At 46.9% G+C, this 16,611-nt stretch overlaps 1 protein-coding gene across 1 annotated transcript in view; it reads left to right on the plus strand.

Annotated features, from left to right (window-relative positions):
• LOC144948384 (pappalysin-1-like) overlaps positions 1-16,611 on the plus strand; it is a 116,436-nt gene that overhangs the window by 62,594 nt on the left and 37,231 nt on the right. The window contains exons 12-15 of the mRNA XM_078877807.1: positions 4,555-4,671; positions 5,201-5,342; positions 8,646-8,847; positions 13,564-13,828. Of these exons, the coding sequence (XP_078733933.1) occupies positions 4,555-4,671; positions 5,201-5,342; positions 8,646-8,847; positions 13,564-13,828 (726 nt within the window). The remainder of the gene's footprint in view (positions 1-4,554; positions 4,672-5,200; positions 5,343-8,645; positions 8,848-13,563; positions 13,829-16,611) is intronic.

Raw genomic sequence — 16,611 nt, forward strand, 5'->3', positions numbered from 1 at the left:
GGTTCATATAACCTGGATTAGGAAGCGATGGTGGATGGGATTAAGGGCTCGTAAAGAGGTTTTAAACCAGATTAATTTATTTAACAATATCCTTATTCGCCGAGCGCTTTCTGACATGGATAGACTCGGCGGGGATTAGAGCTTCTTGAAGACTCACTTTTATTTATTAGCGTGGCATCACGCGCCGAATTGCAGGTTTAAATGTTGGCGTCAAAACTTTTGGCGCGCGAGGGAGGCGAAAACGCGTTAGTTGTGAAGGAGCGTCGCGAGCGAGAAGCACTAGGCCTACAAGCGAAGAGTTTGCGAGCGCCTCTCTAAAAGGACGATACGCGTGCATCATCGCTGTGATCGTGCACGGCTGCCGAGGGTCAAGAGGGTCGGAGGTCAAAGTTGCAAACGTGGAACCTCATCCGTGGAGTTTTTCGATTCTGCTTCCCGATTGGAATGAGCGCGATTCATTCGCGTTAATATCTGCCTGTAAAATCGGTAACATGGATACAATTGAATAGGTTCTTCCATGAAGGGTATCCTACTTGCGAACAGGATGAACATGTACATGTCCTTTACATTGTGGAATTTAGGACTCGGTGAATACGTTTTTATTTATAAGTCACTTGCCCTTGATGAACTCGCTGAATCCCCAGGACTGTTGTTCCGGTGAGTCCTGCTACATTGGGACGTTTGGCAAAACCATTATTAAGTCTTTGGCTTCATGCGGGGTGGGTAACACTCAGCACTGCAACTTCTTGGCCACCTCGAAGCCTCTTGGCAACAGCACCTGGCATGCCGTCTTGTCACCTTTCCACTTACTACGCCCAGGCTCAACGCTGCTTAGTTTCTGACGTCCGATAAGGCAGGATGCGTTTCGGCAAAATTTGGTTGTAGAAAATCTAATGGGATTATCACAATCCATTAAAATAAGTTTTCATCCAGACCATAGTTGAGCTGGTCAATGATTATAATCCAAAATGGGGCATTTCTCGCAACCATTCATGAACAATTAAAGAAACAATTAAATTAGCTATTAGCAAACTCTTTTCTTTTAATCTCCAGCGATACTGTTTTCAGGTGGAGCAGTGGCGCAGTGGTTAGGACGCTGTTTGATTCCGGGCCACAGCTAATATCAGCAGCGAGTGATACGAAAACCTGGTTCTGTGCCGCACTCCTTCACCCACCAATGTGGTGAAGTATGGTCAAATAGCCCCCATTACTGACACGGCCCTAGGGGGAGGCCTTCATCTAACAGGGGATTGACAAAGGCCTGTATATTATTATCATTATCATATTCTATTTCACATCATTCTGAAATTTCACGAAATGTATGTCAACAACAACAACAACAACCACTGCATCAAATGCCAATGCAGACGGTCTCCAAAGAGAGAGATGTTACCAATGACTTTAGGCATCGTCGCTAGCGTGCGGTTAAGGGACACATTCCTTTCAAGTAATCCGCGAGCCACGACGTGCCAAGAACTGCCCCCTTGAGAGGCACAACAGCGCACTTGTGTTTACTTGAAGTGGCACTTGGCACACACACACACAGATGCAGAGCGAGAGAGGTCATTTAACTTGGTAGCCAGTTTACATGAGCTTAAAATGTGCCGGCACGGCACTCTTCAATCACCTGCCATTGCCGACAAAGATGATCAGTATTTAATCTTCAATTAAAATATATATATAGGTGGGTGCTTTTTTGGAGGCAGCGTTGTCAATGTGGGGTGCTGATAACATCAGTGGCGAGTGATATTTAGAACCAGTCCTGCCTTCCCCACCTTTACCAACCTGCTCTGACCAACGCGGTGAAATATGGTCACATAAAGAAATCCTCGCCTGTCCAAGAGTACGCCTACTGTAGAGATGTAGCTACGAAATCAGCTCATGTGCAGGAGTTGTATGGATTGTGATCAGGGCAGCCCAGAGAGGTGGGGGGAGGCCACACACAATAGAGGCCCCCAACAATGGTCCTATTTTTTCCCCCCACTCATGAATGAAGCGGCCACCACATGGCATTCTGTCCCGAGACCGAGACACCAACATCCAGTTGTGGGTAGATCACAGCACGATGTGCTGCTGCTGATGACAAACAATTACGGCGGGATAAACAAAGGTGCGATCGCCGCAGATGGCAAACCCACTGCCGCAGACGGCCGAAGAAGGGGCATGCCAACGGTCCGACAGGAGAAAGGTGTTGTCTACCTGTGGGGGGGGGGGCAAGGGGGGTTGGTGTCTTGGCCAGGAGACGCGGGCAGAATGGCACTCCGTTGCGTTCTGAACAGCCCCCGGGACTCGAGCCGCCGTGCGTCACACTCGCTTGTGTTTTTTTTTTTGATCTGCCAACCTCGGAGCCGAGGGCAGGTCCGCAGGAGTGCGGCGCGGCGAGCCGGAACGGCGTGGGGGCCGCCTCCCGCACGGCGGCCCGTGTCACGTGGGGATGTTCGCCGAGGCGAATTGGGGATTAGGGATTAGGTTCGGCCGATTGGTTTCAATGAGTCGGGATCGAACCCACGAAGTGCTGTACACCAGGCTGAAGCAGATAACATCTCGCCACGTGAGCGGACGGAGCCGAGCAACTCTGTCTACAAGGACGAGCGCAGCCTATTCGGGTTAGAAACACGCATTGAGATGATTTAGATATATTTTGGTGCTATCAATGCCCAAATGACGGGCCACTTTGTGGAGCGACCACTTGTGGCCAGGTCGCTTCTGAAAAAATAAGTTAATACCTCAGTGGGCTTTGCCTGGTAGAATGGGGAGGGTTTGGTTTAATTTGTATGCGTTTGGGTGATTTGTTTACCTTTCTTGGACTTTGCAATACTATCATGTTGTTGTTTTTACCCACACCTACTAGTAACATCTGTGAAAAAGAGCTTTATAGCTCATCGGCTTGCTCCAATATAAATAAATATTCAGATTATGATTCTGATTTGCTCGACAACCGATATTTCGCACCGCATGCTCTGCAGCGAAACGTCAAACATGGGAGAGTTGTGAAAGCACACACCGCAGTGGGCATTAGTGCACATCCTCTCAAACGTATTAGGGGAGCACCCAATAAAACAAAACAAGCAACTCGTCAAGGGATGCTTAACGGCACAGTGGTAGTAAAAGCTGCTCAATGAGGCATTTAATTTGCCTGAACAGAATTCCAGTTGTTCCCTGGTGCCTTGTGAGAGCGTTAAAGCCCCCCCCCTCCCCCCAATACAAGAGGTGACACAGAGTGGCGAGTTAAATACCTTGTCAGAAAACTGAGTTGAGGGTTAAAATACCGAGTTTTTGGCCACTCGCGATTTGGTCATTTCAACTTGTGACGCCGCCGCACGCCAGGATTCGCCCTCGCGGACAAGAAACCTGGCAGCACATTTATCTCATTATGTGTTTCTTTTTTCTTCCATGCTCTGCTGCTCGGACAACTGCAGCAAAACTCTCAGATAATCACAGAGAATAAGATTAACACCTAGCACAGCCCTTGCGACAAATCGGATTACAGGATTGCCTATCAATAACCATCATCATCATCACGACCCATGGGCAGGTAGCTCGTAGGTGCCCACTGCACATTTCTTCATTTGTTTCCACTTTCGTCTCTGTCTTGTGTCAATATGCTCAAACGTCGTCGTGGCCACATCTGTCTGGCACCGATCGCTTGTGATGTCCTCAAGCCGTTCTCTGCCATTTCTTCCCCTCTTACGCACCACGCGAGGGAGCAACACGTGGAGATGCGAGTTCTATACGATAACATAATGACATTGGAGCGCAAATGAACAGAGCACCGCTTCAACACGTGCATAATTCGCTTCTCGAGCTTCGACAGCCAGACTCAATCTTCGCGAACTTCCTTCCGCAAGATAACTGATGTTTTGACTAACCGTTCTCCATCAGCAAATTGCCAATCCCTTCTGCAGCGTGCACACCCCCCCCCCCCACTGCCTCTACGGAAAATGAAAGGCACCCTGGTGAAAAGGGCAGTCTCACGCAGGGCTCCCGTGGCCTGGAGTGTAAATCTGATGTGGCTGCGCCCCTCCTCCCACCACCACTGAACAGCGAGAGACAGAGAGCAATGAGGATGTGGCTGGGTAGCTCAGGGATCAGATAGACTGAGCAAGGACTGCTGGGAGCCTGGGTTCGAACCCAGGTTTTCTGCCACCCGTGGTTATACCGGGTTCTCAAGTGCGTGGAAATAAATTGGTTTTTCGCTTTATTTGGTTTCAATTGCAGCTCCGATAATGAAACTGTTGGTTGTACTGTCATGCTATAAACAGTCCTCTCTGGACTTGGTTACCTTTCCTACACTTTGCACTTTTATCCGTTTTTGTATTCTTGTTGTAACTTCCTGACCAGCCCCTACTGGACATTAAACAAAAGAGAGATTCATAGTTCATCGGATTTTTTCAGGATAAACAACGATTCTGATGATTCTGTGAATAAGAACGTCATAGCCCATCGGATTCCTGCCTCCAAGTCGACATGCAGATTCCGATTCTGATTCTCTTACCCTGCTGCGCTCGCACCTCCTACGGCCGCGACCTCTCTACCCTCCCCGCCGCCACCCAGGGCTGCCGGAGCAAGTTCGTGGTGCTGCCGGAGGACATGTCAAGCTACGCGTGGTTCCCGTGCTTGCAGGCCGCCGACCCCGACACGTACCCCTCTGACAACCCCTACTGGATATGGGTGAGCGAGCGCCGGGCCGCCACGACCGCTCTTCGTCTCACTTCGTCAGGTTTCGGAGCCGCGCCGTTGGGTCGGCGTGGGGCATTGAACGCTCCACGTGTCGCGGTGGTGAGATGTTAACTCCCTCGCCCGGCATGCAGGAGGTCGCGGGTTCGACCCCGACCCCACCTGACGCCTGTATATTTGGAGTTTGCGTGTTCTCCCCGTACTCGCGTGCATTTTTCTCCTGGGTCCTGTGGTTTTTCCCTCCGCATTTAGAAGCGTGCGTTTGGAGTAGTTGGCCGCTATAAATGTCCACGTGTTAAAACCACTTCGTTGAGCTACCGTTTGTGGCCAGGTCGCTTCTGATAAAAGAGCTGTACAGCTCAGTGGGCCTTACGTGGTAACATACTAATATTTTAATAGTTTTTTTTATAAAAACTAAATTATATTTACTTAAGCCACACTAACCAGCGCTGGATTGGCAAAGGATGGATGGGTATTACCATTGTCTTCAGGAAGCTGACGACTGTGTGGTCTGTTGCCGCAGGTGCACTTCCCCGACCCTCGGATCGCCACGGCGGTGGTGATTTACTTTTCTGCCGATGGCATCGGCAGATCCCTGGCCAACCGGAGCCAGAAATACGTGCACGTGTCACTCATCGAAGACGATGGCACGAGTTACTCCCTAGGTGAGTTTTGATATTTACATATAGTTACATATAGATTTGCATAACGGTATATATATCCTGATTTGTAGCTTTCGTGACTGCAGGAATCCATACTCTTTGGTTCTTTCGGTAAAGTCACGTAGGTAGAAAAATAATAGATCACGGCGTTTCGATCGCAACACAAGCAACCGTCATCAGGTGAGACCAACACAACAGCAGACCTGCTGACGAAGGAGAAAGAGCTGCTGCAACAAGAGGTGATATAAGGTACGAGGCAAGCTGCTGATGCAGGCTAGCAATATATATGTGTTATTCAATTTTTTCCCAATTTAATCGGCCAGCGACAAGCAAAAGTGTTCTTGTCATTATGAGGCTGCTGCCGTGATGTAGTGGTGAGCACACTGGACTTAATTTCCAGGGGTCGCCGGTTCGATTTCATCTCCCAGGTGCTGCGGTTTAAACAATGGCCACGTATCTCAAATTCCCCACGCAACCTGTGTCTTGATTTAAATAAATGCGTTACTTTTACAACGGTAAATAAATGTTTGATGACTTCACCATTGTATTTTACATTTTCTAATACTTAGGCCCCCTTCCTATTCGCCTTAGGCCCTTCGTAACCTTAGTCCTGCCCTGATCTTGGCCGAGCGTCTGCTACGGAATTGCGATCTCCACATCGACGTGCGAGTGAGAGGAGAGCGGGCACAGACATCGAATTAGTGTGGTAAAAAGTGAGATGTAATTATTTTTTCAGGACAACCCGAAGGTGTGTGTGTTTGTCTTTTGTATTGTAGTGGTTAGCGCACTGCGCTGCGAACCTGGCGACCCGGGTTCGATTCCCGTTCACGGCCACCACCGGTGGCGATAATATGAACCGGCCCTGGGCCTCCCTTAGGTCGACTCAGCCAAATGAGTGCGGTGTGTGTAAACGTCACCACTGGAAAGTCAAATGGGGCCGGGCCTTCATAGGTGCTACTCGCTAACAGCACTTGTCCCAACGGCTTGTGAAAGCTGTACGGGGGGATCGTTGTCTTTTTTGTGTCAGAAATGTGGCCGACCAAAAGCCCTCTCATAGTCCCGCTCAGCCCTCAGTAAGGGAGAGCTTCCCCACGGTTGGTACAGGGCAACAAGCAAACACAAAGGAAAGGGGAGCGGGTTGATGTTTTTTATTTTATTTTTTACAGTAATGGACTAGAGGTCAGAGGTTGAACCGCGGACGCGGGGACATGATGGACGCGTAGCGGAAAGTGGTTGGCAGACGACAATTGGGTCGACATCACGGGCCACCCCAGAGGCAGCCACCACGGCTGCTTTAGCTTCGTTGAGATTTCACTTCGCTGGCAATTGTTGGCAGTGGAAGTCACGGGGTGGGAGAATGGGTAGCGGAGTGGGGGAGGTCACATTTTTTTTCTATTATTGTTATTTAATTTTTATTTCATGCAACGGGCTGGTAAAATCGTTATTAGGCTCAAGATCAATAGTCTAAGCGCTGTGAGGTGTTGCAATGCCAGAAAGTTGGTCCAATTAACTATATTGCATTACACGGTATTAATGACAATGAACAGAGCTGCTTTTAACGGGAGATGCAATGCATTTTGTTCCTGTGCGTACCTTTCTGGCAAAATTCATTGAATTCAACTGGTGTTAAGGGGCTATTGCTCAGACCACATGTCGACTCGTATTTCAGAGGGTCCTGTGAGTTCGCTGAAGACTTTGCGAGCGAATTGGCGCGCGTGCAACGTCGGGTGGAATTAATTCAATTCTCATGCCCTCCCAACATGCGCGCATTTAGTCACGCATGCGATAGACGAACGCGAAAATAATGCACCGCTGTTGCAAGTGAGGTTAATGGGAAGAAACGGAGAAAAAAAAGCCTTCCCAAAAAAAAAGCCGTAAGGACGAGATGGAAAAAATAAACGTTAAACAACGCGAAATAATCAAGAACCAAAACCAATGCTATTCATGCATTGGCATGGGGTTGTGGGGGATGAATCATCAATGCTCTGTGAGGAGCAACGCCTGGCCAAAAAACATCAACGCTGACATAGAGTACATCGTGGTGAGCGCACTGTGCTATGAACCCCCGCTGACCTGTGTTTGATTCCCGGCCACGACTATAACGTCAGCGGTGAGTGATACACGAACCAGTCCAGAAAGTTCCGCTCCATCAGCACCCCGCAGCCTGCAAGGCGAATATGGACAAGATCCAAGCTTCATGTATTAGGTATAGCCCTGTGAGCCATGCGGCTCTTGAGTCGGGTGCAACCGCAACAAACAAAATATGAGCAGAGAACATCAAACGCCGCCCATGGCTTCGTGTGTAGCACTGGAGACCAGGAGACCGTTGATATATGGCATTAGTCATGGTTTGTCACTTAACAGAGTAGGCAGTGCGAAGCCTGCCATATTCCACTCCACACCCGTGACTTAAACAATGTGGCTAGGCCTTCATCCAGCAGGGGACAGTCAAAGCGGCTGTACGGAGTTCACCGTAGGTGGGTTTTTTTCTCTCTCCGTATTTGTCTTTTTCCTCTTCTTCTTTCCTATGGCTGATGTAGATGCAACTTCACATTCAGGAGACGCAAAATCAGAAGCGTTCCGTGGACAGAGAAGTGTGTGTTTGGTCGAACACCGTACGGATGAGATGAAGCAGTCATTCTGATAGACCACGTCCGCGACATGGGTGGGATGTTGTCGAATAATAATTCGAAATGCATACTGCACGATCCATCTAAGGATTCCAATGCGCCATGCGTGGAAAGCAGGAAACATCAACGGAGCCAGGGCAATTGACCAAACTAAAGAGGGAAGGCCGCCTGAGAGAGATGGGTTTTCAAAGCAGACTGAAATATCTCTACCGACTCCGATGGCCTGATTTCAAGTGGCAAGGCAGTCCATCGCTTGGGTGCCACGCTAACAAAAGCCCGATCACCAAAAGGAGCGCAACCTAAGAGGCCTGGGAGTGCTGAGCAGTTGAAGATCAGAATATCTTAAGCACCTTGATGGAATATATAAATGTATTAGTTCTTGCAGGTAATGTGGGGTGGGACCTTTTGGAGAAGTCAATCAAATAGATATATTTACTCTAGATTTGAAGCTTTCGTGACTGCAGGAATCCACACTCTTTGGTTCTTTCGGTAAAGTCACGTAAGAACCAAAGAGTATAGATATATTTACACTGGACATCTGTGAAAAAGAGCTCCATAGCTCATTGGAGTCCTCCAGTCCAATAAAGATTCTGATCTCACAAGGGCGAAGCCAAATCAGAGTGTGTCTCTCTCTCTCCCTCTGTGTCCCCCCGCCCTCCCCGCTTTTGTGTTCCAGGGAGCTACCCCGTCAGCTGCAGCTTCAACCCCTTGGTGATTCCGGTGACCTCGCCTGACCCCCCGGCACCCCAGGTCCTGACTCGGGGTGTGCAGGTCAGCATGGGGTCACCGGAGGTCGCCATCTCTGGGGTGGCGCTGCGATCAGCCAGTCAGGGGGGTCGCCCGCACTGCGAGGAGGAGGAGCTGCGCGGATCAAAAAGGTCGCTGGCGTCATCGTCGTCGTTGCTTTGGTTGTTTTCCTTCCACCCCCCCCCACGGGGTTTCGCTCGGTCGTCAAATTGGCGACGGCCGCTCCATCAATGGGTTAGCCCCGGCGATGTTTTGCAGGAACCGATTTCACGTTAGCTCTACGTATGTACGCGCATACTGTACGTGCGTCGGACTTCGTTTGGCACCGTACCTAGACAAACATGCCCATCGGAGGCGCAGGGGGAGGGCGACAGATATTGCCCAACGAGGTCCCTGCGGTCTTTAGATCACCTTCTTCTAAGGACTCCGAGGTCAAGGATCTTTTGCTGGGGTAGATTTGAAGCTTTCGTGACTGCAAGGATTCATACTCTTAGTTCTTTCGGTAAAGTCACGTAGGTATTTTATTTTTATTAATTTTAATTTCATTTTTTACCTACGTGACATTACCAAAAGAACTAAGAGTATTTTGCTGGGGTGTTTGGGTTTTTTTTGCCACAGTGTGCCTCTCGAGGTGTGGAACGCTTTTCCTTTGCTAATAAGACAATTAGAGTCGTTAGGTTATGTTTGAAGCCTGTCTTGAAAACTCAGCTCTGTAAACAGCCCTTTGCATACCATTTAGTTCTTCCCATTTACCCTACAGGTTCTGTTCATTTACTGCTTTGCATACACGGGCGCATTGAAATCTACGGATGAAATGCGCCTTACAAATGTCAATTATTGTTCAGCGAGCTGCGTGGTTTGAAAGGTTCGTGTGTGTGAATCAAGGCCGTAATTATAATATATATTGGGGGGGACACATCCCCCCCCCCCAATATTAAAATATTCTCAAAATGTCCCCCCCCAATATATTGCTATAAATAGATTTCTGTTTATATGATTGTGGTTATGGTTGTACTTTATTAATCCCTAATTTCTGCCATTACATACAACGAAAACAATAAAAGGTAAAAAGAAAAAACAGAGCAATGTAATACAATACATTATTAGACATTATCGTTATAAATAAATAAAGTCCTTCCTATCTGTTAGTGAATTCTTAAATATTTTAGGCAGGAAATTTGTTTTTTTATTTAGATTTTTTTCTGGGGGGGGGGCCCCAGACCCCCTAGAAGATTTGGTCCCCCCCATTGTTGACTCCATGGCTACGGCCTTGGTGTGAACGTGTGTCCACGCGTGTTGACGCGTCTGGATGTGTGTGTGCATGCGTGTGCATGCGTGTGCAAAATTGTCGATCGATCTGCTTATCGGCATGTTTGATTTCTTTGTTTGTATCACTTCGCTTGTTTACCCAGAAAATCCTCGCTGAGTCTCGAAACCCTTTTTCAAGAGGGTCACGCTAGTCTTTCACAGTTAAGAGCGCTCTTGCTCAGTGTATGTATGCGTGCACGTTGGACTTCTTTTGCACCGTACGTAGCCAACCGTGCAAATCAGAACTCCTCAAAGCTGCGACCTCCGGGTACGCGGGAGGTCGTGGGTTCGGAATCCAACCTCGTGGTTGCGTGGAATTCTCTCCGGACCCTCGAGTTTTGCCCTCCACTTTCATGAACCAGCATTTCGTTTATTCGGCTAATTGGAGGCGCGGCGTGAAGGGCAACAAACTAAATCATTGAGTGATTTGCGGTCTTAATTTTCAGCGTTGTGATGTTTGTTCAATGGCAGTTAGAGTGCGTGATGTTTTTTTGCTCTGGAGGGAAACCCGCAGGAAGCTGGCACACAACACAGGGGAGAGAACGCACAAATCCCACTGAGAAAGGCACCCGAATCGGGAATCGAACTCAGGCCCTTCTTGCTGTGATGCGCGAGCGTAACCACTGCGCCACCCTTGCACCAACCCGGCATGTACATCTGTAAATGTTAACTCGGTAACCTGTTAATGTCATCAACTCGTTGACGTGCGGACCCTCACAGAGTTCATGAGTTCGTGCTTGAACGTAAATTACCGTAACTAAATTTCGATGAAACTACACGGCAACATTGCCACCTACTGGCAGACGCATCCGTTTTGTGGGGCGGTCCTGTGTTCACCTTGTGCGGCATAGGCACAGCTGCCATTGGGGGGGGGTCCCCCTTTGCTCGACTGCATTGGGCAGGGGGGGGGGTCCCCCTTGGCTCGACTGCAGCAGTGAAATGTCAATGGCTGGGGTTTGTAATTTGAAGCAAGGTGCTTTAGGTCGCGAAAGCGTGAAGTATCCTAAAAAAATCCACGTTATTCGATAAAGTAATGCCCATTTGGGAACTTTCACGGGGCAGGGCATCACTCTGCGGCGGAGATTTGGTTTGTCATGTGACAGTAAAACGAAATGGTTACTTTCTGCGATTCTCAGAGTTAGAATTTTTGCGAAATTAATCAGAACATCGAATGGAGCCCGATTGTTGTTGTTGTTGTTGTGCAGTCATCGGTAACAAGGCTTAGACCATGGACTCACTAATTCTTGAGAACCCCATTCTATCATGGGGGGGGGCAGCAGTGTTGGCTCAGTATCCCTAAGCCAGCGAGCCACTCCTCTACACGCACCTGTACGGCCATGTGTAAATCCACTGCTGGATGAGGGCCTTCCCATGCCGCCTGGGTGTGTGGGGGTTATATGACCACACTTCCTCACACTGGGTTCGTGAAGGAAATACGAATAGAAGAAGTGGGAGCTTAGAAGAACAGCGCAACGCTGGATTTTACTGAACTGACCTATGCTGAAAACTTAGCAGCCTATAAGACCTGTGTGTGCATGGTATTCACCTGTCCAAGCATAATTAGGGCTCAACCTGCCGTAGCTTCCAAGATCGGATGAGGTTGGGGACGTTTTGGGTGAACGGTCATTTGCTAAGAGCCGCATATGCACGCATGAACATACACACAAGATACATCGATAAAGTTTCCAAAACTCGACCCACCAATTGGACAAAGACTTCGGTCACCGCATCGCGACGCTTTCAGATGCGCTTCTGCGGCCGTCTGGAACGCTCTTCCTTCTGATATCAAGAAGCCACTGGCGATAGGCACTTTGAAATTGAGATTGATAACTAATTTCTTTAGAACTGCTGTTTGTGTTTGGTTTGTTGTCCCTCTCCCGCACCTCCGATTATCACGGTTGGCTGGGTACGGTGCGAAAGAAGTTCAACATACATACATACGCCTCTCCGCACTAGGCAATAAACTACAAATTAAGTCGTCGCACATGACACACGCCTGATGATTGTTGAACGCATCCCACCATGACGTGCAGAGTGCTGATTCAAATTCAACCGGACGTGCTGTGCGAGTGTACGCGTTTGTGCACCGTGATGTCGGGAGAGAGTTCTTAATATGAATCACTTGAAGAAATATTGTGGAAAAACACAAATAAAATAACACCAGCTTCCGTGCGATTATAGACTTTAATGAAAACTGACGTTTTGCAGGCTAATTCGAATCGTAAATAAGAAGTCACAACGGTTTCTTGCTCAAACGAGCATAGTAGAAGCAGTTATGTCCTGTTGACAGCCCTGAGCCATTGGTGGAAATTCCACATTCCTGTGGTGGGGGTGAGTCAGCCCACAGGACACTCAACAGCCACATCAAGGATGACTGATTTCTGACATGGAGTATTACATTAAAATAACAACTCCGCACAGATGAATTCAGGAATATCTTGCCATGCAAACATCTTATTCTTAGGTTTTTTCGGTAAAGTCACGTAGGTAAAAACATTAAAAAGTAAAATAAAATAAAAATAAAAATCACGACGTTTCGGAGGCAACACAAGCTTCCGTCTTCAGGTGGTACCGTCACAGCCACGACAGCTGTATCAAGTAAATGAGAGATTGCAGGAGTTACCACTGCGTTTATATATGAGAGATTGCAGGAGTTACCACTGCGTTTATATAAACGGAGTGGTAGCTCCTGAAATCTCTCATTTACTTGATACAGCTGTCGTGGCTGTGACGGTACCACCTGAAGACGGAAGCTTGTGTTGCCTCCGAAGCGTCGTGATTTTTATTTTTATTTTATTTTACTTTTTAATGTTTTTACCTACGTGACTTTACCGAAAAAACCTAAGAATATGAATCATTGCAGTCACGAAAGCTTCAAATCTAGAATTAATGCAAACATCTCCTGGCGATCTCGCAGAGCCAAAGCCGAGACCACCAGGCTGAAACAACCCTGCTTAGCTTACAAGCTTTGACATGTTTAGACACATGCAGGGCTTATTTGGCAATATCAATGTGTATGTTGTTTTACATTTAGATTTTACTCGTTTTCATCCTTAACCATCTCCATCTGCACGTGTAATCTTATAGTTTTAAGGATTACAAAACAAATATCGGAAAGCACTTTACAGCTCGTAGAAGGAACTACATGATATTTGTACTGCTGTTCGGAACACAACATACTTATGAAAATAATGAGCGTAGACTCGCAAGACTTTATAAGAAGTCATGGGAATGCAACAAAATAGCCGAGCTACGCGCCCACACTGCGCCAAGAAACCCTTAAACCCCCCGAGTTAGATTCCTGGCCACGGCTCACATCAGCGTCAATTGTCTGGACCTGTCCCGGGCCTCCCCTAGGTTGACTTAGCCTTCAATAATTACCTGGTGCAGTGTGCAAGCAGAAAAACAGGGAGGGTGGTTGCTGCCCACACCACCCCCACGCCTATACCGCACCAGCCTTCATCGTAACTGCTCAGTAACTGCACTTGCCCCAACAGTGTGTGAAGGTTACACCTTGACCTCTATACCTTGTGTTGCAGCTGCGAGATGCCGGAGTCACCTTGCGCGCGGCCGCACGTGGAGAACGGCGCCGTGGTCTGCACCGGCGACGCTGAAGAGGCCCTGGGTGGACGTGACGGCGGCGCGCAGACTGCGTGGGCCGAAGGTGCCGAGGAGCCTGAGGCCCGCGGCTCCGGCGTGACGTGGCGGCAGGGGATGACGCCAGGAAGCCAGCGCTGCTCCGTCACCTGCAACCGCGGCTTCCAGCTGTACGCGCGCGGGGAGAAGGAGACCAACATCAGCAAGGTACGCGCGCGGTGCAGGCTCGTCGTCGTCGCCGTCCGCCGTGGTCAATCCACTGCTGGATGAAGGCCTCCGCCAAGACGCCGTTATTTTCCTGCCCGCACGAGCCGATTTCAATTTGCGCCATCTCCTAAGTGGACGCTCTCTCCGGCGTATTAAATTCCTTGGCTTTCACTCCGTTATTATTCTTGACCATCTGCCATCGTGCCTTCTTGCAACATGTCCTGCACAAGTCAAACCTACATTTTTTTCTTACACTTTTAACGACGGCATTGTCCTGCACATGTTCTCCCAGTGTAATTCCGCACTTCTTCTTTGGGCACCATTCACTTTTTTGTGCTGTGTTTTGTCGTTAAAGACCGTGTCTGTGAAACAGGCAGTACGCACGCATTAAACACGCACTTCTTTCGGTGGACTATATTGTTATTTTACTTTTCATGACCAAACTCACTTTTTTCAAAGCCCTCCAACATGAGCTCTTCCACCTCTTTATTTTAACATTTTGTTTCTGTTGGATTGCCAACAACTCTCCTAGTTGCACATAGGCAGATGCATTTTTCCAGTTGTGTACTTTTAAGATTACCATACAGTTATTTTCAGATTATCATACAATTCTTTTCAGATTATCATACAATTATTTTCAGATTACCATACAATTCTTTTCAGATTATCATACAATTTTTTTCAGATTACCATCCAATACTTTTCAGATTATCATACAATTCTTTTGAGATTACCATACAATTATTTTCAGATTATCATACAATTTTTTTCAGATTACCATCCAATACTTTTCAAATTATCATACAATTATTTTCAGATTACCATACAATTCTTTTCAGATTATCATACAATTTTTTTCAGATTACCATCCAATACTTTTCAGATTATCATACAATTCTTTTGAGATTACCATACAATTCTTTCCAGATTATCATACAATTCTTTTCAGATTACCATACAATTATTTTCAGATTATCATACAATTTTTTTCAGATTATCATACAATTCTTTTCAGATTACCATACAATTATTTTCAGATTATCATACAATTTTTTTCAGATTATCATACAATTCTTTTCAGATTACCATCCAATTCTTTTGAGATTACCATACAATTCTTTTCAGATTATCATACAATTCTTTTCAGATTATCATACAATTCTTTTCAGATTACCATACAATTCTTTTCAGATTACCATCTAATTCTTTCAAGGCTGCTCCTGGAGCTCATGCAACCTTTCACTGAGCATGATTTGTTTGAGGTAAATACGCTAATTTATTTTGGTTTTGAGATCACACTTTCTCTGCCACTGCACTCACTGGTCTGGAATTTCCTTCGCGTGGGAATCCACAACGCTGAGACCTTCATATGATTTTGCTGCTGTCAATTTTCACGCTTTATTTGTATTGAAAGTGATTTGATAACCTTTCATATACTTTGCACTCCTATCGTGCTTGTTGTGTTGTTTGTTGTTGTAACGTTCTTACCCCGTGTCCCTACTGTGAAAAACTAACTTTACAACTCATTGGATTCCTCCAGTATACATAAATATTCTGGATTTGAAGCTTTCGTGACTGCAAGGATTCATATTCTTAGGTTTTATCGGTAAAGTCACGTAGGTAAAACATTAAAATTAATAAAAGTAAAATAAAATAAAAATCACGACGTTTCGGAGGCAACACAAGCTTCCAACCATTATATAAACGGAGTGGTAGCTCCTGCAATCTCTCATTTACTTGATACAGCTGTCGTGGCTGTGACGGTTCCACCTGAAGACAGAAGCTTGTGTTGCCTCCGAAACGTCGTGATTTTTATTTTATTTTACTTTTATTAATTTTAATGTTTTACCTCCGTGACTTTACCGAAAAAACCTAAGAATATAAATATTCTGATTCAGATTATGGTTCAATCCAACTTCAGAACTTTCCTCTATTGCTATGCCTGCCACCCTCTCTATGTGGCATCTTCATATGCACTTCTACCATGTTACATTATACAATGTCATACAATTATCCAGAATCGTATTCCAATTGGGGTCATGTCACAAGCTAAAATTGAAAACTAATTTATTTAGAAGCACTTTTTGTGTTGTTTAGCTTCTTGTCTGTTCCACACGCCTCCAATTAGCACGGTTGGCTACGTACGGTGCGAAAGAAGTTCAACATACATACAACATTTGTTCATTCCGGAAATAATAATAAAATAAATTAAGACCCTAATTTTGCCTGAGTAAATATATGCAGGTACCTGTCAATGAGTGTGTGGAAGGAGGATTTATGGGAGCAGGGAATGCAATGGGGGAGCAGTGGAAATTTCGTAAGAGAATGTAACGCATTTCAATTAAATCACAGCCTAAACATATGCAAATGAAAACCACTGCCCAAAGCATTAGTAGTAGGCCAGCGTTTACGATTAGCTGATTGGGATCATGGATGCCTATTGTTAAGACTGCGGTACTCATTCTGCAAGGTTTGCAAGGGACTTTCGGTCCCATCCTCCCCCCCCCACCTACGCCCGTATCATGTTCCGTCTCCTGCGAAACCAAAGTAATTTTTGTTTTACATTTGCAAAAACGACAATAACGTTATCCCGCGCACACGCAGAAGCGCACACGCACACGCAGAAGCGCACACGCAGAAGCGCACACGCAGAAGCGCACACGCACACGCAGAAGCGCACACGCAGAAGCGCACACGCACACGCAGAAGCGCACACGCAGAAGCACACACGCACACGCAGAAGCGCACACGCACACGCAGAAGCGCACACGCAGAAGCACACA

This window comes from Lampetra fluviatilis, chromosome 49, assembly GCF_964198595.1.
Source record: "Lampetra fluviatilis chromosome 49, kcLamFluv1.1, whole genome shotgun sequence".
NCBI classification, from domain to species: domain Eukaryota; kingdom Metazoa; phylum Chordata; class Hyperoartia; order Petromyzontiformes; family Petromyzontidae; genus Lampetra; species Lampetra fluviatilis.